This window comes from Phodopus roborovskii, unplaced genomic scaffold (assembly GCF_943737965.1).
Source record: "Phodopus roborovskii unplaced genomic scaffold, PHOROB, whole genome shotgun sequence".
Lineage (NCBI taxonomy): Eukaryota > Metazoa > Chordata > Mammalia > Rodentia > Cricetidae > Phodopus > Phodopus roborovskii.
In genome coordinates this window covers 8,642,834-8,665,089 of record NW_026126588.1, presented here as the reverse complement: position 1 = coordinate 8,665,089, position 22,256 = coordinate 8,642,834, and the positions used below count along the sequence as shown (strand labels likewise).

At 41.0% G+C, this 22,256-nt stretch overlaps 1 protein-coding gene across 1 annotated transcript in view; it reads left to right on the top strand.

Annotated features, from left to right (window-relative positions):
- Pkhd1 (PKHD1 ciliary IPT domain containing fibrocystin/polyductin) overlaps window positions 1-22,256 on the top strand; it is a 374,971-nt gene that overhangs the window by 198,070 nt on the left and 154,645 nt on the right. Inside the window, exons 47-48 of the mRNA XM_051204291.1 lie at window positions 10,868-11,045; window positions 12,317-12,512. Of these exons, the coding sequence (XP_051060248.1) occupies window positions 10,868-11,045; window positions 12,317-12,512 (374 nt within the window). The remainder of the gene's footprint in view (window positions 1-10,867; window positions 11,046-12,316; window positions 12,513-22,256) is intronic.

The window sequence follows — 22,256 nt, the reverse complement described above, 5'->3', positions numbered from 1 at the left end:
CCTGAGAATATCATGATTTTATTTTTTCTCACTGCTGAATAAAATTCCATTGTATTTACTGCATTTCATTTACTCATTCATCCTTAGACAGGCATCTAGGTTGATTCAGATTCTTAGCAAATGTGACTACTATATCCATAGGCATGGGCATGCAAGTGTCTCTGGAATGGTGAGTTATAATACTTTAGGTCTCTACCCAGGAGTAGTATAGGTAGATATTATTGTTTCTGGGAAGAACCTCCATAGTGATGTCCATAGTGGCCATACCAATTTAACATCCCCACAGGCAGGGAATAAAAGTTTTTCTTCACAAATAACCTGTACTCATTCTTGATAGGTAGCTTGATGATAGTCATACTGATCACTGTAAAGTAAAATCTCAAAGTGGTTTTAATTTTAGGTATTAGCCCATTGACTGGGATGTTGAACACTTTTCAGTTTTTTATTAGCCATTGGTCTTTCTTTCTTTCTTTTTTCCTTTCTTTCTTTTTTCTTATTCAGAGAACTAACTTTTTAGGTAGTTGTTCTACTTCTTTATTAAATGATTTGGTTTCTTCTTCTGGTATTTTAAAATATTCTTTGCATATTCTAAACATTAATACCATGCTTGTACTATAGTTAGTTTTTGATTCCTGGTTGCAGGCTGTATCACTATTCTGCTAAAGTTTCTTTTCTTTCTCCCTTTCATCCTCTCTTTGTTGTTGTTGTGCAAATGCTTTTAAATTTCATGCAATCCATTCTGAATTGTTTTCTTTTGTGTGTGTGTGTTGAACCAGACGTGTGGATCCTACATTTGAATAACCAGGTTGAGTATAACTATTTGTAGAAGAAGTCAGGGCAGAAATCACATAATCACCACAATCCATGCAGGAAAAGCCTGTGGCAGAGTTCTCTACCTCTTCAAGACAAAGAATTTGAAAAATTTATAAATAGAAGGAGCATATTTCAACAAATGCACATGACAGACTTGTAGTCAACATTATAGTAAATGGTAAAAGTGTGTAAAACAAAAATTTTCTGAAATTAGAAATGAGATAATATGTTTTTTTAAATAGTGGCAAAAGTATTAGCTAGAGAAATTGGGTAAGAGAAATAATAAAAATTATACAAACAAGAAAAAGCAACCCTACAAGTTTCCTTCCTTGCAAATGGTATGAGTCTACTTGAAAGTCCCTACAGACTCTGGTAGAAAACTTACAGACCTGATAAAAACTTTCAGTACTGGAAATAAGATAATGTACTTTCTAAGGAAGACATTAAAAAAGAAGTCCTATTCACAACAGCTATAACAATACTTAGGAATAATTCTAGCCCAAAAGTGGAAGACCTCAATAGTGGAAACTTTAACACTCCGAGGAAAGACAAGGAAGGAGACACGAGAGGAGAGTATCTTCCATACCTATGCGTTAGCAGAGCTAGTATGGTAAAAAGTGGTTATATTACCAAAAGTGATCTACAGATTCAACATAACTCCCATTTAAATTTCAAAGGTATTTTTATAGAACTAGAAAAAGATGCTAAAATTCATAGAGAAACACACACACACACACACACACACACACACACACACACACACACACTTGGGAAGTCAGCAGAGTGCGTAAAAATGGAGGGATGGATTCATGATCTCAAATTACTTTAGTAATACAAACTGCATAGCATTAGCACAAACACATGTACAATAACAGAATAGAAGAGATTGCCCAGAAGTAATCCCACAGTTACAAACACCCAATTTTTGTTTTGTTTTGTTTGTTTGTTTGTTTTGTTTTTTCTCTTTTTTTGTTTTTGTTTTTGAGACAGGGTTTCTCTATATTGCTTTGGAGCCTGTCTTGGAACTAGCTCTGTAGACCAGGCTGGCCTCAAACTCACAGAGATCCACCTGCCTCTCCCTCCTGAACGCTGGGACTAAAGGGGAGCCCCAGCAACGCCCCTTTCCCTCCCGTCCCATCCTCTCCTCTCCTGTCTCCTTTCCTCCTCATCTCATCTCTGCCCCTTCTCTCTCCTCCTCTCCCTTCCTCTCTCATCTCTAGTGTTATCTCCCCGCCTCTCTTCTCTGTACACCACTCACCTTTCCTCCTCTCCCCTTTCTATGTTCTCCTGTTGAATCTCATTCTTTAGCTTCCTCTGGCTGGGAACTCATTAGGTAGCCCAGGTTGACCTCAAGGTTCAGCAGTGCCCCTGGCTTCTATAGACCGGGGATTTCACGTCTGACTGCTTGCACAGGTTACTTCCTAAGAGCGAGGCATGTTGAGTCTTCCTCATACCTACTGCCCGGTGCAGTCAACCTTTAGTTTTCTCTCACCTGTGTGCTCACAGGTGATTCTTCGCTTGCCACTTGGTGATGCCTTAACTTGCCCAAACCTGGTCTTGCCCTTTCCCTTCCTTGCTTAAAATGTGCTTCCAAGTGCTTCCCGAGGCAAAGCCACTTTGTGCTACCTGAACGAGGCATTGGCATGACCCGGTTTGCCCATCTCTCTATTCCGTATTTACCTCTTTGACTGTTTTCTGTTCATAAGGTTCAGCTTCCATGAGCCCAGCATGGAGGTGATTTTCTCTGATGAGTTTCCCTGAGCATCTTGTGCACTCTGTTATCCTGCTGTGTGCTCACTCTTCAGACGTGCGCTGACCAATACTCATAACTCCTGTGCAGTTTTATAAGCTGCCTTCCTTTGTAGATGTTAAGGAGGGTAACTGGGTAGTTGTGTTTGTTGTATGTCTTATGGTGCTAATACAACATTGAGCACACATTGACTTAAATTAGTTTTATATAAATTAAAAAAAAATTTGTCACCTCCAAATGTTCTTCTCATGCTATTATTTTCCATGCCTTATGCCTGTGTTTATGAGGTCTCTATAACATTTACTTTCTATTCAGAATATTCAGGGATTAAAATGCAATCATTTGTCCTTATTTCCAAAATTAAAAAAATAATCATTTGTCACTTAATGCCCCTTCATACTGTCTTATTGTGTTTTGCTATCCTGGGGCTATCAGTTAATTAGAGTATATATTTTAACATTTACTTCTTGTCTTCATTGCACCCCCCCAATCTGTTGCCAACGTTTTCAAATGCTTTCTTTCCCTGGTGGTACAGAGAATTTACTGAGATGGGAAGCATGTGGTGAGCAAGGTGATAAGAATTTAACCTTCACAATTATCAACTGGGAAACACATTTGCTTTTAGTTGTTGGTCTCTTTTCAAGCGTCTTCAGCTTGTTCAGACATGAAGCAATCAGACACTGATTTTGCCTTCTAGTTAGCGAATGGATGGGATTGTGACAACAGTTTGAAACATGTAGACTGGCCAACTAATTTCCCTGAGTTTTGTAGTTTGCACATGAAGCATGGTGAGGATAGATGATGGCATTCAACAGTCATCTTCAGAAACTGGAGGATACAGAAACAGCTGGGAATCTTGGGTAGAGGCTGCAGCTTCTCCATCTCCCATGTGTGATCCTTTCAACATGTTGTGTGACCCCCTCCTCACTTTATTTCTCATATCAACAAAATGAACATCATGCTATTAGGTTTACAAGGTCATTACCAGACATACAATAAGTGCTCAATAAGCCCCACCTTAAACAAGTCTGTATTGTGTGCTATTTAGAAAACAACACTTAGGTATTCTATAATGGAATAGAGTGCTACAGGGTTTTCTTCTTCTTCTTCTTCTTCTTCTTCTTCTTCTTCTTCTTATTATTATTATTATTATTATTAGTAGTAGTAGTATTAGTATTAGTATTAGTATTAGTATTAGTATTAGTATTATTATGAGAAAACACACCTGGCAAAACAATTAGATGTGCTCAAATGTAACAATTAAATATCTGAAGAAAGGGGAATGAGTTCCAAAAATCACATGATATTATGCTAATCCAGTAAAATCCCCTGGAGGGCAGAGTCTGAGTCATTCATAACCCAGTCTTTGATTCACTTGCGTCCTTGTATCCTCTGATTCTCCCTTCCTCCTTCTGGGGAAGGAAAGGTTAATGTTCTTGTTCTCACTTTGATTCTTAGATCTTGCTTAATACCATCTCCTGTCGTGCTTGCGTTCAGTTTTTACCTATGCAACTGCTCTTAATGTGTTAGTGTTCAAAGTATGAGGCACCCCCTGCCTCCGTGAATGCAAAAGTAAAGAAGAGTTCAAATGGAAATTTTGGCCTAGCTTTTCGTCTAATAATCACCTAACTCTCCTTCCTAGGGATAAATAGGCATAGCATCACTAATGGTTCATTCAGTCCTTTAAGGAAACACCCTGTGAGACAGTGTGATTTTAAGATATATTATCGTTTTTTCGGCAGCGGGGGTTACAGAAGTAAAACAGGACATCGTTTAAAAATCACAATGAAACCCAAAGTGGGTAGTGCCAATAACAATATTATATGATCATTGAGTTTAATGAATAATAAAATGGTACATTGGTATATCAGCGAATGTTTATCAACTAACATTATAGAATATAAAGCTGTGATTTGTGGCATTTGCATAATTGCAGGATGAACATTTTCATTCGATTTATTTGAAGCCACAAGAAGATGCTGAACTTGGAGTTGGCAGGAAGGCCAATAATAGGGTCTTGTGAGCTGCTGTTTGTCAATTAACTGTGTCCAGTACCAGATGTCTAGACATAACAGAGAAGACAGAATCTTAGCCTATCTTCCAAATACAGGCACAATTATTTTCAACAACCTGGCTAAGCAGTTGCCTATCTTCTAGTTATATCATTTAAAGGATGCATTGTTTCTGAAGAAATCTTTCTGGCTAGAATCATAAGGTCTGGAGAAGGGATAACATGGTGTATAAAGAATCACTCAAGTAGCATGGTGGGTGAAGGAGCATCATTCTGCACGGATTAAATTTGAATAAGCAACAAGTAGCATCTTAACGTGGTAACAGTTGAATCTATTGCAAAGTGGTAGATGGTACCCATGAGGAACTGTGCAGCTGTCACACAGGTACCCCACAGTAAGTTTTTACTTTGGCTAAGTCTATACAAAGGCAGAAACATGTATTTGAAAAAAATTATGGAGGCTGTTGCTCTCCAGAAACACAAGGCCAATTATAAGAAATATTTTGACTTTCTATAATTGTATGATACGATAATGTAAGAATTGCTGAAAGATTGTGGAAGACTGAATGTTGTATAATGTTGTATTCTTTTCTTTCTTTAGGTTTATTGTGAACTTTCCATCTTTCTCAGAAGGCAGGATACTTAAATCTTTTGGGGGCAGTTTCTAGTTCTCTCTCTCTCTTTCTCTCTCTCTCTCTCCCCCCTCTCACAAACACACTAAAAAAATTACTAACTGCATACAATGTCAGTGTATTGTGGATGGTGACAGGTCATCAGCTAATGAAAGGAGTGTTCTGAGTTCAGGACAATTTTGAAGGATGTTCCTAGACAAAGATGCCACCAAGGTTTGTTGGTGCTGTTCAAAATTTTGATTTTGTCCTATTTTGTGCATTAAAAAAATATGTGCATGTGGCAGCAAGTATAAGTCTGGAATTGCTCAGAGCAACGTTTGTGGCTTAGGGCATACATAATTATAAAGGTTTTATTTCTGAGTTGTTCAGATTTGGCATTATATCGAGTTCAATGCGGTGTTTTTGTTAACATATAGAGGATATGGACCCTCAGAAAAATCCAAGTTAATGGTAAACACAAATGAGGGAATTGGTGTTTGTTCCCACTGATATTGTTTGATGGCCTAACAAGTCCTTTGTGGGCACTATACATCCAACAGTTCTATACACTATATGGCCACTGAATTACATTACTGTTAAGCAACTAGGATGATAAATTGTTATTCTTGTTTGGAAGTTTTATCAATAAATACATTAGTATTCTAATGAATCATATCACTTAATTAAAAAGAATCATTCCTGGGGCTAGAGAGATGTCTCAGTGATTAAGAGCATTGGCTGTTCTTCCAGAGGACCTGGATTCAGCTTACAATTATGTTACTCTAATCCCAAGGATCCAAAGCCTTCTTCTTGCCTCCAAGGGCAGGATACTAGTGATGTACATATACATACATGCAGGGAAACACCTATACACATAAAATAAATAGATGTGAAGTAGGACATTTCATGATTAAAGAAAATGCAGCACATGAGGCCCAGAGTCTCTTTGCATTTCTGATGGTAGACAGGAATTGTGGCCTATGGGAATGTAAGGGTTAACATTTAAAATTGACTGGTTGCCTCCTGATTTCTTGCACATAAAGCCATGCGAAGTTCAGGGAGAGACTTCTTCCCCTAGTAATGAAGCTCTCTGCTGCTAATGGCCCATGCAGACTCCCTTGGCTCCTCCAAATTAGAAATACTTTTGTGCTCCTTTGCTTCATTAACAGTAAAGAGAGGGAGATTGGTGGCTATTTAGGGCACAGGGAAATTGGTGGCTATTTAGGGCAAGCAAAGATTGTAGTAATTATGGTTGGTAAATTCTCTTCATGGTGTTCTTTGACTCTTGATGTTCTCTTGGTGCCTTTCCAAGGAGCCCACCACTGTCAATGCTGGCATTTGGCCTAGAAGGCTAGGACTTGATCTGACTTCAAGTTTTGGCCCCTGGGAATGGTCAATATTACCTGCAGGGAGATGAGCCTTCTGCATTTTGGTTTGCTCTTTAGGATGTACAACATGACTCTGCCACCAGCTGTGATGAAGACATGCTTGGTATCTGCTTCTTTATTTACACTACAGAAAGTTGGCTGGCTCATGGCTGTCTAGGAAACTATGTAGTGAATTCTTGAGATGGATGAGAGAAGCTTGATAGGCTCAGGGCTCTACAGGAAGTTGCTTGGTGTGAAAAGATGAGAAGAAAGTTGGTTTAGAATCACAGTGTGTGGTGGTGGGTCTCTGAGTGACCTAGTGGCCACTATCACATTACTCTGTGCTGATGGAAGAAAAGAATACTCAATGGGTGGCACAAAGGAGCACCAAAGTTCTACCTTTAGTAGGACGTCACTAAAGGTATCAGAGTTTTGATAACATTTTTTTAAAGAGGGGGAATGTTTATAAAAGCCTTTAGTAACTTGGGAAATGACCTCAATTTTTTTAAGACATTGAAATTAAAACCTCTATAACTGAATCTAGAAATTAGTGACCTACTTGATTAATAGAAAAGATAATGATAGAAGTTTGGTTCGTAACCAGCTCTAGTAAAAATGACTAGGGTGTTCTTGGGACACATCACTGTTCCTAAGAATTAAGAATGATTTCTCAGAAATATATCCAATTGATTGCATTGAGATATATTGTTAAGATTTAAATAACTATTAACATGGCATAAATGGTAACTGGGAAAAGAATAAATGCCTACATCTTCAATGCAAACACAAAACAGAGAGAGTGAAGAGGAAGTGTTCAAAGCCATTAAAAAGTCAGCCTCTAGTGTTGTATTTCTTCCCTGTATCACTACCCTGTTGGTGATCTTTGGGGAAGTTTAGATGGGGTAGCCTTGCTGGGGAAAAAAAAAAAAAACATGCTTGTAGGAATTTAGCTTCCTGTTCATTCCACTATACCTGACCCTTGTTGCCATGCCGTCCTATCATGACGGATTTTCATCCTTCTAGAGCCATAAGCCAAAATAAATTCCTTCTATTTCTCATCTAAGTTGCCTTTGTCATGGTATTTTATTACAGTAAGAGAAAAGTAACTAACATATGTTCTGATCTTTGGAGAGGAGCTATTGGTGCTGCATGGTCACTCATGATACCAGTATTATTTGGCTGCTGTAGCAATAGAAGTTGAAGCTCTCAAGGAGAGATTTCTGTTATTTAAGAAGAAACATGAGAAGGAAGTTAAAGGCTTATGATGCAAGATTTCCAGCTTTGGGTTGACTATGGAGGTGTTTGTCCCCAAACACTAGCATCTCAGCAAGATCATGGTCCTCTGGACCAATATGAATTGGCTCAGGAAAAGGAATGGGAGATAGAAAAGTAGTTGTCCCAGCGTAATAAGGAGGGCATGGTCATGGTTACATCATACTCACCAGAGACTGTAGCTACTGCAATGACTTAGGGGGCTTAGATGAGGCTTACAGAGCCAAGAGGCAGAGCCTAGTGCTTGAAGACTAATTTGACTTCAGTGAGATTTTAAAACACAGCTTAGTATGTGGAGGCCTACTGTGCCTTGCATATGGAGCTGTTCAATGGGTTTTGCTACACATTGGTGGAACTCACAAAGACCTAGGCAAGCAGTAGCAATAAATGCAGAACTACAAGGACCTGTGGAACATGACAGGCTAGTTGGATGACAAGAACCACCCATTATGGCCTCCTGGAAAACAAGGAAGACTTACATTCCCATGACAACCTGGGCAGCAACAATGTTATATAAATCTAATAAAATATCACTGTCTACAGGTTCAGACCGTTGTGGCATCTGTAATGAATACCTCCAAAGTTTGAAGTACCAGGGTAGCAGAAGTAGGAAACACTTTATAGGAGCAAAGGCCAGTAAGCATTCTTAAGTCACTAAATATTTGACAAAATTTCACAAATAAACCTTCCCAGACATGCCTAACCATTGACACATAGCCACATGCACACCATAATCACTCAGTACACACCATAACAAAATCCCAAATTTACTGAAACATGAAACTTCTTTTCTTTGTGACTTTATTTTGTAACTTGATAGTGTGTTCCCCAATATGCACTCTGTTGATAACAATTCTGCCTCGATGTCAAAGGGCAGTTTTGTTATCTTCTCATTCATGTGACAGTTTAGGCATTTAAATAAGTGGTAAGGAATCAAGAATACATTGTCTCCATGCTGGAAGAAAGGAAGTTGAAATTTAAAGGGCCAGTAAGTTCCCAACCTCCCACACACTGATGTATATAGTTTACCCTTGTTTTTATGTCTATCTTTTTTCCATTTTATTCTAACTTGCAAAGGCATTTTTATTTGCTTTTGTTTATTTGAAAAAAAAAAAGCTCAGTCTGCTTCTGAATGCTGTGCTAAAACAGCGTGATCAAAAACAACTTGGGGAGCAAGAGTTTATTTGGCTTATCACGGTCTGTCATGAAGGGAATTGGGGCAGGAACCTGGGGGCAGGAACTGAAGCAGAAGCCATTGGGGGTGGGTGGGTGCTGCTTACTGGCTTGCTCTCATGGCTTGCTCACTTTGCTTTCTTAAACAAGTTATGACCGACATCACCACTATGGGAGACATCATCCATAGTGGGCTGTGCCCTCCACATGGATGATTAAGAAAGTGCTCCGTAGACTTGGCTACAAACCAATCTTTATGGAGACATTTTTACAATCCCAGTTCTGCCTTTCCAAATGACCCTAGCTAACCAGCATAAACAGAGTTTCTGGGGCCCAGGGAGCCCTGTGACTTGAGATCCTTTGCTGCCATTTCCTGTTTGCCCAGCTGTTTGCTATTGCTTTTTCCCACTTGGTACAGTGGCACATCCCTGTGATTTCAAGTACTTGTGGGGCAAAGGCAGGGCTTCATGTGAGCTCTGGAAATCATGGCAAGTTTGGTGATGTAGCAAGAACTGTTTCTCCCACACAGCTGTTTCCTCTTCATCATATACCACTGGGTTATAAACTGGGTTTAGATACATACAAGTTCCAGCACCCTCTCTGTCCCATTTCCCTTTCCTTTAAGGGCTTAATTACCTGCTTGTGGCTAAACGCCATGGTGAAAAGTTCTCTAAACAATTTAAACAGTAAATCTAAACAAAGGGAACAAACAGCTGTATGTTTATTGATCTTTAAATAATCCTGACCTTTAATTTTCATTTTGACTTATTTTTAGAGCCTGAACTTTTGACTAAATGTATTTATGTTCTAATAAAGTCTTAAAAATCACTTTCTGGGATGGGCCCCACAGAACAATTCAGGAGACCTTGGTACTATAAGTTTCTTCCTTTGGTAAATTAAGTTCTGTATACTACCTTTTATAAAAAGTTAGCAAGATGCACAGGCTGCTTTTGGAAGACCTTATCAAACTATGTAACAAGCATGATCAACAGCAATGTGTGTAGAGCCCTGTGATGACACAGAGGTCACTGAGGGGAAGAAGAAAATATATCTGACTCAGGTTTAGTAGAACCTGTAGTTTACAGAAAGCAAACCTGGGGACATCAAGGGGCAGTATGTTCTGCATCCATACAGTAGGCTAGACCCTAAGAGAGAAGCTAGGATCTTCATTCTTGGGAACACTGCTGAAGTCGTTTCTCCCTGGCATTTGGAGAAGGGTACTGAATAGTTTAGGCACATCAGGTTCTGGGTTCATGAAAGCTCCTCTAGGAATATCAAATTACTCAAAATAATGTGTTTTCTGTTGTTAACAAGCTTGCTGCATCTTCCTGTAGACACTTGTTCAATTAATTGCATTTTATTCTAGCCCATGTGGACTCATTAAGGTGATATTATTAGTGGATTCAGATACAAATGTTATGTACACATTTCCACGCCAGCTGTGTAATAGATGTAAGGCTTCTGGTGGCAGTCTCCTAGTGGGTTGTTTTGACCTACATAGACATGTAGCTGGAAGCTTCATGACATCACCAGTAGGGAAGATTACAGATTTTGTAAGAGAAAGTCATTTGATTTAGAATGGGAAAATAATCATGGAATTACATTATTTATTCATTTATCTTAAATGTGTATGTGTGCAAGGATGTCCATGCACAATTTATGTGAAGTGCCCATGGACCCCAGAAGAAGGAGGCAAGTCCCCTGGAACTGGAGTTATGTACAGTTGTTAGCAGCCCTCTGGGTCCAGAGATTCAAACCCAGGTTCTATGGAAGAGTAGCTAGTAGTCTTTTACTGCTAAGCTATTTCTAAGACCTTACCTGTGAACTATTATTGACTATTATTTGTTTGTTTGTTTTAAATTCACTATAGAGACATGGCCCTTGGTGTTCCCAAGAATTTAATTGTGACTGACAGCAGAGACAAGACAATCACTGTCAATTATGTAAATGACACATTGTCTAACTACCATGGCTGGATGGCTCTACTCTTGGATCAAGAGACTTACTCACTGCAGTTCCCGGACCATTGGGTGGACAGATCTTTACAGGTAACCCCGTCCACTGGCAATTTTTCCACACTAAGTGATTCTTATCTGTACTTCTGTGAAGGATGGGCTGCAAATATTATCTGATGCTCATGAAGGAAGATGCAGCAGCATTTCGCTGTGTGGTTTGTTAACTTGAACATTCTAACATTTAAATTTCATCTTGTATGTGAAACTAGCTCTGCTAGAAATTTAGTAATTTGATGAAAAGTAGCCTTTAGGCATTTTCCTTCCTTCCTTCCTTCCTTCTTCCCTCCACTCCCTCCCTCCCTCCCTTGCTTTTTTTTTTTTTTTTTTTTTAATATAAGCTAAAAATCTAACTTACCCAATACAAGGGTTAGAAGCCAGAGAAAATTTCTTAAAGGGGCAATCACATATTTCATACTGCCACCTTGTGGCTCAGGATGAATTTACAAAAAGATCTATCTTCATGCTTCTCCAGGCAGGGCTGAGTGGAAAGAATCAAATTGCTGCAGTATTCAAGACCATAGCCACTACCACAACAATAATGAATTAGATGTAAAATAAAACTTAAAGTGGAAACGGTAATTCAACATGTTTCTTTAAGCTTAGTTCCCTTTCACATGGTTCTTTCTGTGTCACATACAACAAGGTTCACATAGTCGTGAAAAGTGTATCTTAGGGATACAGGAGACGCTGACATGTTCTGATCTTCTCACTACGGCCCTCAGGAAGGATATTGTCCCCTCTGCCTCTCCTTGCTGTCCACTGGGTTTACCATGAGGACACTGGAGTGGATTTTCCCCAAAGGAAGGCTCAGGAAGGTTTGTGTCCTGGCTCAGCACTGTACTGCCTTGTGATGCAAGGGAAGATGCTGCAGGGTGGAGAATGGTACAGGGAGCTTAACAATGGCTGGGCTCTCGCAGATTGAATGAATCTCTAAGCTCTCTGGGATTGAATGAGCCACAGGAATAATTCCTCATGATGTGTCAAATGCGCCAGCAGTGGCAGCCATGGCTGTGACTCATACACAGCTCTTGACCGCTTCGAAGGAAAGCTTCGAAGGAACTGTAGACCTGGCCCCTTCACTGATTTGGATCGTGGTCTCCTCCTCTGTTAACTGTGGTTATGCACATGAAGAATCCCATGGCCTTTTTCAGGCTTCAATTTGATGGTATCCTAGCCTGACTGTGAACTTGCTATGAAATAGATTCAAGGAGGCCTATTTCCCACACAGAATGTTTGACTCGGATGCTAAATGACTCAGGAGGGGGTCTCCTTGCTCATCAATGTGTTTTCCCTTCTTACTTCAGTACTCAGCAACATTTGACAACTTTGCCTCCAGAAATCACCTCCTGCTGCAGCACAGGAACCTCCCACCTCACCCGGACATCCTCATCAGATGTGGGAGTCGTGTGGGTCAGGCTCATCCTTCTCCCCCTTTGCCCAGTCATGACAGAGGCTGTGACTGGTTCTTCAGCAGCCAGTCGAGGCAGCTGACCTATCTGGGTACGTGTCCACCTGCAGAAGTAGATTTTGAGGGCATAGAGCCAGAAAGCTTTCTTTATTCTTGAATTTCAGCATTTGTGATGTGAAGTAAATAAGGAATAAAGGGAATGGTGGTACTGGATGTTGTAATTAAATGGGCGGGCTCTAAAATCAGATCATGTGAGTTTAAATTTTAATTCCAAGACTCAGTAGGTAGTAGGTGATAGGTAAATAGGTACTCTGTATATTAATCCCATTATTTATAAAATAATAATAATAGGACCTACATCAAACCCACTGTTAAATAAAGGGGAGGCATGTAAAATTCTTTATCAAAGTGCTTAATCTATATTAAGTACTCAATAAGTGTCTGTGTTATTAATATTTTGATTGATTTTAAGATAATATTCTATTTGTAGTAAAATAATTGCAAATTAAAACTCTCTGAGATGGGGCTGGGAGGATGTGAGTGCTTGCTGCTTTTACAGAGGACCTGAGTTTGCTTCCCAGGACAACTGCCAGTAACTCCAGTACCAGGGGAGCCAAAGGGATCTAGTGTTTGCAGGCATGCCATGTGTCTTTACAAACCCATACTGAGACACAACACACAGGCTGATACGTAATCTAAAAAGGCTGCTTGGAAAGTCCTTTTCACTCTAGTCGAATGGCTATCATGGAGAACACAACACACACTGACAAGGATGCGTGGAAAGAGGAACCCTTAGTCACCTCTGTTGAGAATGTAACGTGGCGAAGGGATTATGGAAATCAGTATGAAGTTTTGTTCAAAAACTAAAGACAGAGTTACTACATGGCCAAGGTATATACCTGGAAAGATTCTAGATCAGCATACAAAAGACTCTTTGTTTATAGATGCGCCATTCACAATAGCTAGGAAATGGAGTTAGCTTTGCCTCCCCTCAACAGAAGAGTGGAAGAAGAAAATTAATACAAATACACAAAAGAATTTTATTTATCCGTGAGGAAGAATTCAGTTATGACATTTAGAGGAAGGCGTATGGAACTAGAAATGCTAGGCCTAATAAACCAGATCCAGAAAGACAAATAGCATGTTCTCACTCATGTCTGAAATCTAGGGGTGTGTGTGTGTGTGTGTGTGTGTGTGTATGTGAGTGATGTGGAAGGAGAAGAGAGGGCTATGAGAGAGAAGGACATGTTCTAAATGAAGGGGCAGTAGAAACAAGAGGGTGACATGGAATATGCATGTCATGGAAGTAGAGAAGTGGTAAGTGTAGAGGGGAGGGGACAGGAAGTTGGGAGCGAATAGGAACAGAGTCTAATGATGTGCAAGTATGGAAAGTCACAATAAATCCCACTTCTTTGTATGCCGACCAAAACATTAAAAACTAACCAGTCAACAACTAACTTTACCCGTGAAGGTGACAGGCCAGATGATTGTGGCTGCAGACACGGGAGAGAGTAGAGAATGTCTGCCAATGCTGATGAAAGTTAGTGGCATTTGAGAAGAGAAATTTGGAGAGTTGCGGAGGTTTGGTGAACTAGATGGCATGAGCTACAGATCCCTGCACTGGAGGGCTGGAGGCTAGGCTGTGTCTGTCCAGGGTGCAGGGTTAGAAGGAGGAGGAAGGAACCTGGGAGTCTGCAGGCAGAAGGAGTTCCCTACCTTCTCACGCGTGTGTTTCATGGGATCCCAGTGTTAAGCGCAGGACTGTCCAGTTTTGATAGTCTATCTGGTTTTATGTTCCTATTCCAATGTCGCCATTGGTCACTGAGAATCATGGTGTCCCCTTTAGTAGCCTCATCAGTTCACTTATATGATCTAATCTAATGGTATTCATCTATAGATTATTATTTTCAAGAAGATATGTCATTAGTTCCATCCTTACATTCATTTAATTGGTTACTTTTCGTGACCTTTTAGGGCTTTGTGACTACACCACATTTTTTTTTTTTTTTTTTTTTTGTGATGCCGGAAAGAGTATCTGATAAGATGGTTTTCTGCAATGAGGGCTTTATCATAAATTGTTCTTAATAGATTCTGACAAATTCACAGAGCCTGATCAACATAGCAAGTCTCAGCCCTGCCATAAGCCACAATTGGCCCTAAGGGTAATAAATAGTAAGCCATTGCCCTGGGTCCCTTGTCTTTCCCACTTGTGCAAAACCATATGAAAACTGGGTCCGGCCCACACAAAACATTTGCCGCTATTGAATCTTATAGCCGTGAAGGGAGAGTTGGTGTTTCCTGGCATAAAAAGAAAACGTCTTGACAAATGCATTAAAATATGTGTTCCTTGCACTGAATTTAACCATTCATATTTCATTTTTAATATGAACTAGTCAAATGGTAGTCATCATATAGATGACTATTTTGATAGGAGACATTTCACTGGGTAGTTAGATTTACTAATAAATATTCTTTTTTGTATCAAAATATCCTTGTAGTCTCTCCTTTGCCTGAGACTTTGGAAAACAGGAAGCCATTCAGGGTTTCTTGAGTCTCTAAAGACTCTTGATCCTTGAAGAGGATGGCCAATAGGAGCTTGTGTGGTTAGCATCACCTCTTTTATACTCTACGTGAATAGGGCGAATGAGTGACCACAATCATTTATCTTCCCATTTCTGGTCTGGAATTGAGGTGTGTGCTATTTCCCTGTTTTAGCTTCTTACGCAGCTAACATTGGCTGTGTACATTTGACCATAACGATGGCTAGCCTCTGTGTAAAGTTTACATCTTCTGTGAGGATGTGGTGGACGGACCTGTGTGCCTTCCCTAATATCTTAGTAACAGTGTGGTAATTATCATAGTTGTTACCCCAACACAACCCATAGGAAGTACAGTCAGAACTTGCATCACACATTTGGTAAATTAGGTAGATCCTTACTTTTCATCTAGTTGTTTAGTTCTTGTGACCTTGTGGGATTATTAGCATTAGAATAGTTTACATAAAATATGCAAACCAAGATTTCACAGGTGTACACTAGGATGGGAAACTGTACACTAGGATTGCACCCTGTATAGAAGTCTGGCTTTATTATCAGGAAACTGCTTGACTTCCTGAGGTGCAGTCCAGGTTAGTTCTTCTGTGTTCTTCTTTCACTTAGATGCTGTTTCCTTCTGAGGCAGCCTCTCTGACAACTGGTTGGATTTTATTCATTAACTACTTTATTATTATTATTATTATTTTCATATAATATATATTGATCATTTTATTTTCCCTCTCCCAACTCCTCCCCAATTCTCCTCATCTACCCACCCACTTAACTTTAGTATCTTTCTCCATCCCCCACCAAGTAAAAATAAAAGCAATCAAACAAAATCCAATAAATAATTACAACAAAGCAAAACAAAAAGTGCGCACGCATGTGCATGCAGGACACACACACACACACACACACACACACACACAGACAACAATGGAATCCATTTTGGTTTGTCATCTACTCCTGGGCAAGGGGCCTACTCTGGAATGTGATTAGTAAGAAACCCAGTGACACTCCATTGGAGAAAACTGATTTGTCCTTTGCCTGTGGGTATCATTTGCAAATAGATTGTTGGTTAGAGGTGAGATTTTGTGGTCATGGCTTTTCTCTGTTATAGAATTTTTGTCTGGGTTGAACAGTAGCTGCTTCTAAGTGGATGATCGTTTGTGCTGTCTGTTTGCAGCCTTCCCGCATCCCATAGTAGAAAGTTTTTTTGGGGGGATCACAGTTAATTATATCTCCCCTACTTGACTCCATCACATGAGGCTTAGGGTATCTATCTAGCTTTAGGCCCAAAGAAGAATGAGAAAGAAATGAACCCAGGCAGTCTAGCTCCTGGCTCTGGGTCCCTCCACTAGAGTGTGCTACCCACTAAATAATCATTGATCGCCAACCACAAAGGATGGAGAGGGGCTTCTAGGCAGACTGCGGAAGAAAACTTCTCACTGGTCCCTAACGACAGTGAAAAATGCACCATGCACATGTTTTGACCCTTCCGTTTCTCCTTGCCAGTGAGGCTGGCTTTGTCTTTGCTCCACAAACATCTTTATGGAGTGAAGGCTAGGTTTCCAGAAAGCTCTTGGCCAGTGCTTAGGGTTTCAATCAGCTTCTAGCTGACTCTTTTACCTGGGGCATGGTGTTATAATTGCTCCGTGCCTTAATACCTTCGCTTCTACAAGGAGGTTAAGAATATTTACTTGTCTCTTAGAAATGTGATACAAAGCACTAGAATACATTAACGCTTGCTTAGCAGAACCTGCTACTCTGGTTAAAACTTTCTCAGTGGACTCTTCCTCTTTTCTCTCCATTAGTGCGGCGGCATCTGCAGTTCAGTAAACTCACTGTAGTTTCTCTCCTTTGGATGTTCATGTGTGTGCAGGTGCACATGGCCATACACGTGCTTAGAGGCCAGAGGCCAACTGGAGGTGCCATCCCCCTTGTCTTCTGAGATAGGGGTTCTCAGTGGTCAGGAACTTCACAACTAGACCATGCTGGCTGGCCAGTGAGGTTCGGGGATCCAGTTCACCCTTCCCTGCCTCCACAGTGCTGAGATTACAAGTGTGATTCCCTCTTGATCTTGACATTTTTTTTACATGGGCTCTGGAGATCAAATTCCAGGTCTCACCCCTGTACTTTACCAATGGAGACCCTCTCCTCAGCCTCCTAGCTTTTTTGTTTGTTTGTTTTAAAACTGGATTTGGTATTACTTGAAGTCCATGATCATTTGATCTACCTGGCACGTGGCTGTGAATGGAAATTTAAACAGGTGTCGTACACTCTCTCAGAATACATCTTTTGAGGAGATTGGTTCAGGTGGCCTTTCCAAAGCCACTGAAAATATTGCATGGGGAGGGGCTTTCAGAAGAGGGCACAGGAGAGGCGTCTGGCTGAAGCATGGGAGCATGGGTGAGGGCCCAGAGGAAACAGTATTTGGTGTGGTAAGCGAGAGGGAAGAGCAGGCCCCAGCTGTAACCTCTACGTTATGCTTGGGAACATGCACAACTGTGTAGGAAGCATTCTCTCTCCTGTCTGCAAGTCAGGAGTCAGATTCAGTAAGCCCGGTTTGACTGACAGCTCCTGTCTCTGCCTTCCCAAACTACTTTCTTACTACTCCATCGCTGCACTCTTTCCCCCGCCCCCAGGAATGTTTCAGTTCATGGTGAACTATTTTTATTTTTTAGTTACATTAACGCTATGAAATAATTAGTCAGCTAATTAATCTGGTTTACAAGCTTTGTAGGATTCTTCAGCTGTCAGTCAGGCCCAGGCCTCGGGCCTCCATCTAGTCTCATCTCTCTTGCCCATGTGATTCTCGTTGCCATGGCTACTGGCTACATCTGCTGACACCCCACTCTCTATTTATTGCTTAATTAAGAATTTCACGCTCAGCCCTTATCTGCCTCGAAGAACAAGCGCACACTGTTAAGAAATTCCAAATTTAGGCCCAGACACAAGGAAAGCCTTTTCTTACGGACTTGGCTGTGTGGAGCCTCTCTAACGATCCTCTCAGCATCCCAGCCGCCACCCTTCAATCAAAAATCATTAAATGGGGCAGAGATAATGAGCATGTAGCATATCAAAAGAAGGATGTTTGCTTGGTCCAAAGGAGGGAAAGCTGCTAGGCCCCATGCTTTGCTCCACTTCAAAGGGAGATGAGACCCCTCATCACTGGGGCCCGATAAAGCCTCATTTGTTCTGGGCTTGACTTATGCAGAAGGTCTTCTATGTCAGACCATCTCACAGACTGGGCTTCCCCCCGTCTTTGCCTCCACCTCTACTCGGCCCCCCTCCCCGGCCTTCCGAGTGCTCGTGTGTCAGCACTTAGGCAGCTGGGTCCCCCAACACATCAGGCCAAGCGTGTAATCACCGACTCCCCGTCCACAATGGCCACTTGTAGGGGGGTGGCCAGGAGGAGGTCTTCATCACAATGGGAACACAATTATTGCAGCTGCTAGGGAGGCCTATGCTTCTTCCTGTAGAAATATAATAGGACTTGCCCAAACCAGGAGGTGAAAGCTGGCTGGAGGTGGGAGGGGGTTAGAGGAGTGGAGAAAACAACCTTGACTGGATTATTCATATTCTGACTCTTGGAAGCCCGATGTGGAGCCAGTGGGGTTCCAGCAGCTGCTCCTACCCAGACTCTTCTAATAATTGTACATTCTGTCAAGGGTCAACTTACTTTTGACCCTGTCTTTTCATACCCGTAAAAGGCTCTTGAGGGCAAACTGTTGGGTTGTGGCAGGGTGCATTAAATACTCAGAGCCCCCACCCCTTGCTTTATGCCCCCCATGCCCAACCAGCAGCCGGTGATAAATTCATATCAGATGCTTTGCCATTCACAGTTGCCCTCCTGAATTCACACAGCCCCAGAGCTGAGCAGAGGCAGCTAGTGCACTGGGACATTGTGTGAGGAGGCAGCTGGAGGTACACCTGCAAGGGCTCACAGGCTCTTATGCTACCACAATCTGACTGGACAGAAAACAAAACCAAAACATGTTTTGGCAGACTAACTAATGTATGTGTTCAAGTGTTCCCTTAACCAACTTTAAGGCTGGCTATGTGTTAAGGACCTGAAGTTTTAGTCTGTGGAAACGAGCATGATGTGGCTAGAGAAACAGATGGAATTTTGTTCTGTGTGCCCACTGTCTTTGGAGAACTCAAGTCATTTTCCACATGTGCACTAGAAATCTTCTTCCCAACTTGTAAGAGTCTGAAAATAATGATGCCTTCTTGAGTTTGAGACTAGGTTCACGGCCAGAACAGTTTTCTAGCTTTCCTGTTCTCCATGCAGTCAAGACACTGGCTTCTGTCTGGAGTCCTCCATGCTTCTGAGGATCTAAAGATGCCATGCACTTCCTGGAGAAGGAATCCTGTGAGGATATAAGAAGACAGGATTGAACTGCTCTCCAGAGCTCTTGGGAGCATCTGTAGGAAGGGCAGAATCATAATCTTTCACAATGCTGTCACCCTCCCCATGCTGAAGGCTCTAAGGCAATCTATAGCATTCTAGTTAATAAATTAATTTACATTCTTATAGAAAACTCATTCTCCAAAGATCCCGAAGGACTTTACCACTAATGTAGCCAATTGACTTGGAAATACACTAACCTTTATGGTTAAAAAAAATCTAGATAGTGGGACAGGAGCTTGGGATGGGAAAAGGGATTCTCTGCTTCTTGGTTATAGAAGCCTCTGCTCAAAATAAAAAATAAAAATAAAAATGAAGAGAATGAAGGAAAAAAGAGGAGGGAGGAAATATTGGAGAAGGGAAGGGAGAGAGACAAACTTAGATGAGTTAATTTGGATCTGTTAGAAGTGACAGGGTTAGGAAGATTATTCTTAGTAATGCTAAGTGGTGAACTTTAATTGGCATGGGTAACAAGTGAGGTGACCTCAATTCCGATGCGGCTGTCCAACTCTAGGCTCCATGCTTTTCCTTTTCCAGTATCCTGCTCTTCAGCATCTTCTCTCTCTAGGAAAAATGTGTATGTTTTAGCAGATACCATGCTTCTTCTATTTCAGATATGTGACCTCCATCCTTAGACTGTTGCCATATTCGTTTCTTTTTGTTGACTACTCTGCTGCTGCAGCCTCCTGAGACCTAGGATCACAGGTGTGAGCCATCACACCCAGCCCTTTCATCATATTCTCGTGCCTCCGTATTATTTGTATTATTTGCTCAATATTTAAAATCAGCTCTTACACTGTTGTATTTTTAAAACACAACCTTTTCATATGCAATACTATTGCTAAAACTATGGAAATGAATGGGATATTTGATTCTTCCTAAAATACCTTAAAAGTTAATAGTTTGAAAGAAGATATGTTCTGTTACCAAAATCGTGGCTACACATGTATTTGGGGATGACAATGTCACTTGCAAAATTTTGTCTGATTTCTTCTTGTTACTGTTGTGACCCCCAGGGGTCTTTTCCATCTTAGTCCCTCTCCTTTGTTGATAGGAAAATCTGTTCCCAAGTACAAATGGTGTTGTTGTTGGTAAAGTTCAAGAGACGTTATATACTTCTGTAAATAGTGTTTTTTAAAAATTTACCTCATGGGTTAACTGAGTACTCATTCTCAGACACCTCTGAAAATTCCTTTGTGTGTGTGTGTGTGTGTGTGTGTGTGTGTGTGTGTGTGTGTTTGCAGGAGTGCTCAAGATATTGCAAATGCTTCCACACAAATATGGTGCACACTGTTCTGAGTGAGACTCATAATTATTATTGTTCTCTACATTAATTAAGAAGGTTTAATGAGCTAGCTGTCAGGACTGTGATTAATGCAGATATATCTGTCAGTCTCAATTAAGTTATTTTAAAAAATAATAGCAGCTGTCCACGAAAGAATATTACTGGGTGTAGGAGAAGGCTCAAACATAGGATTTTCCTCTACTTCCATAAGGACATCTAAAGGACCATGTGTTGTGAGTGCAAAAATGACTTCCATAGCTTCCTAGTAATGTTGAAATCAGGCAAGAGTATGTACCAAGCCACTTTGGTACCTTACTGGCCAGCAAGCATTTCCTGCAGCTAAGTCAGAAGACATCAACTTCTGCAGCATGATGCCAAGTTCAGTGCTTAGGGAAGAAACTCAAAGCAGATCCTAAGAGATGGACAGCAGGCATGGCAACTAGAATGGAAACATGGAGAGAGGACCAAGTACAGCACCTCTCTTAGGAAGCGAGCCCTGGAGGGCATTGGCACACTTTTCCCTTTAGAACAGATAGGTACTTACTTTCTCTTTCCTATCCGAAACTTCAAAAGGGCCTTAGGCTTGCTTACGGGCAGAGTGGGTGAGGAGGTGCTTATTTTTCTCATCTCTGGGACTATAGACAGGACATTTACCAGGCACAGCATCTTAACTTGTAATTGTCTTTCTTTTCTCTTCCCAGGAGCAGGGGCCATTTTCTTAAGAACATGCCTCTCTTTGTCTTAGCTGTCTCTGTTTATAGCCGGCTTACATCATATAGCATTTACCAGAAGAGCTTGGCACTCAGTGATCCCAACACTGTTTTTGAGAATCACTTCCTACAATCTGGAAGGATCAACACTGGGGCTTCACTTATAAACAAGAATGATTAGCCACCCTCATATTTCAAATACAAACTTGGAAATCACAACCTCAGAGAAAACATATGCACAATATCACAGCTTGGATAAAGCCTTTAAACTTTTCCCAACTCAATACCTATGCTATTTAATGACTCTCATCCCTCCTCTTTATTCAAATTGGAAACCACACTTCACATTTACAGTCCCGTGGAGTTAGAACACTTAGTAAAATTAAGTTGTGTAATACTATTACTCCTCTTGATGAGGAACAGCTGTGGGAAGAGCAACACTAGTGAAAACAATTTCTGGAGCCTTGTTAACCAGTGCCAAGAACGATGAGGATGCCATGAATGCGGTGCCAACAGCAGCTAATATTTGCTTCCTATGTGCCATGTATTATGTTAGCTCACATTTCTTCATCTAATGACCGTATAACACAGAGTAAGTGTCCCCCCCCCAGTCCCATTTTCTGGTGATGTAAATGAAGATCAGAATGTGAATGAGGGTGACCAGCTGGCCAGTTGTTCCTATGTAGGAATAGGAAGAGCCAGGATTCAGATCTCTGCTGTTATGGTCCAGCACCCATGTATTCCCCATCATCCCCTGTTGCCTCTTCGGACTTAGAAAATGTTTTGTCATCTGACACATATATGCACACACAAAGCCATCTCCAGACAGTCATGCATGATGGATGTTTGGGAAGTCAGACTCTTGTGATTCCTCCCCCCTTATTATTTATAACTTT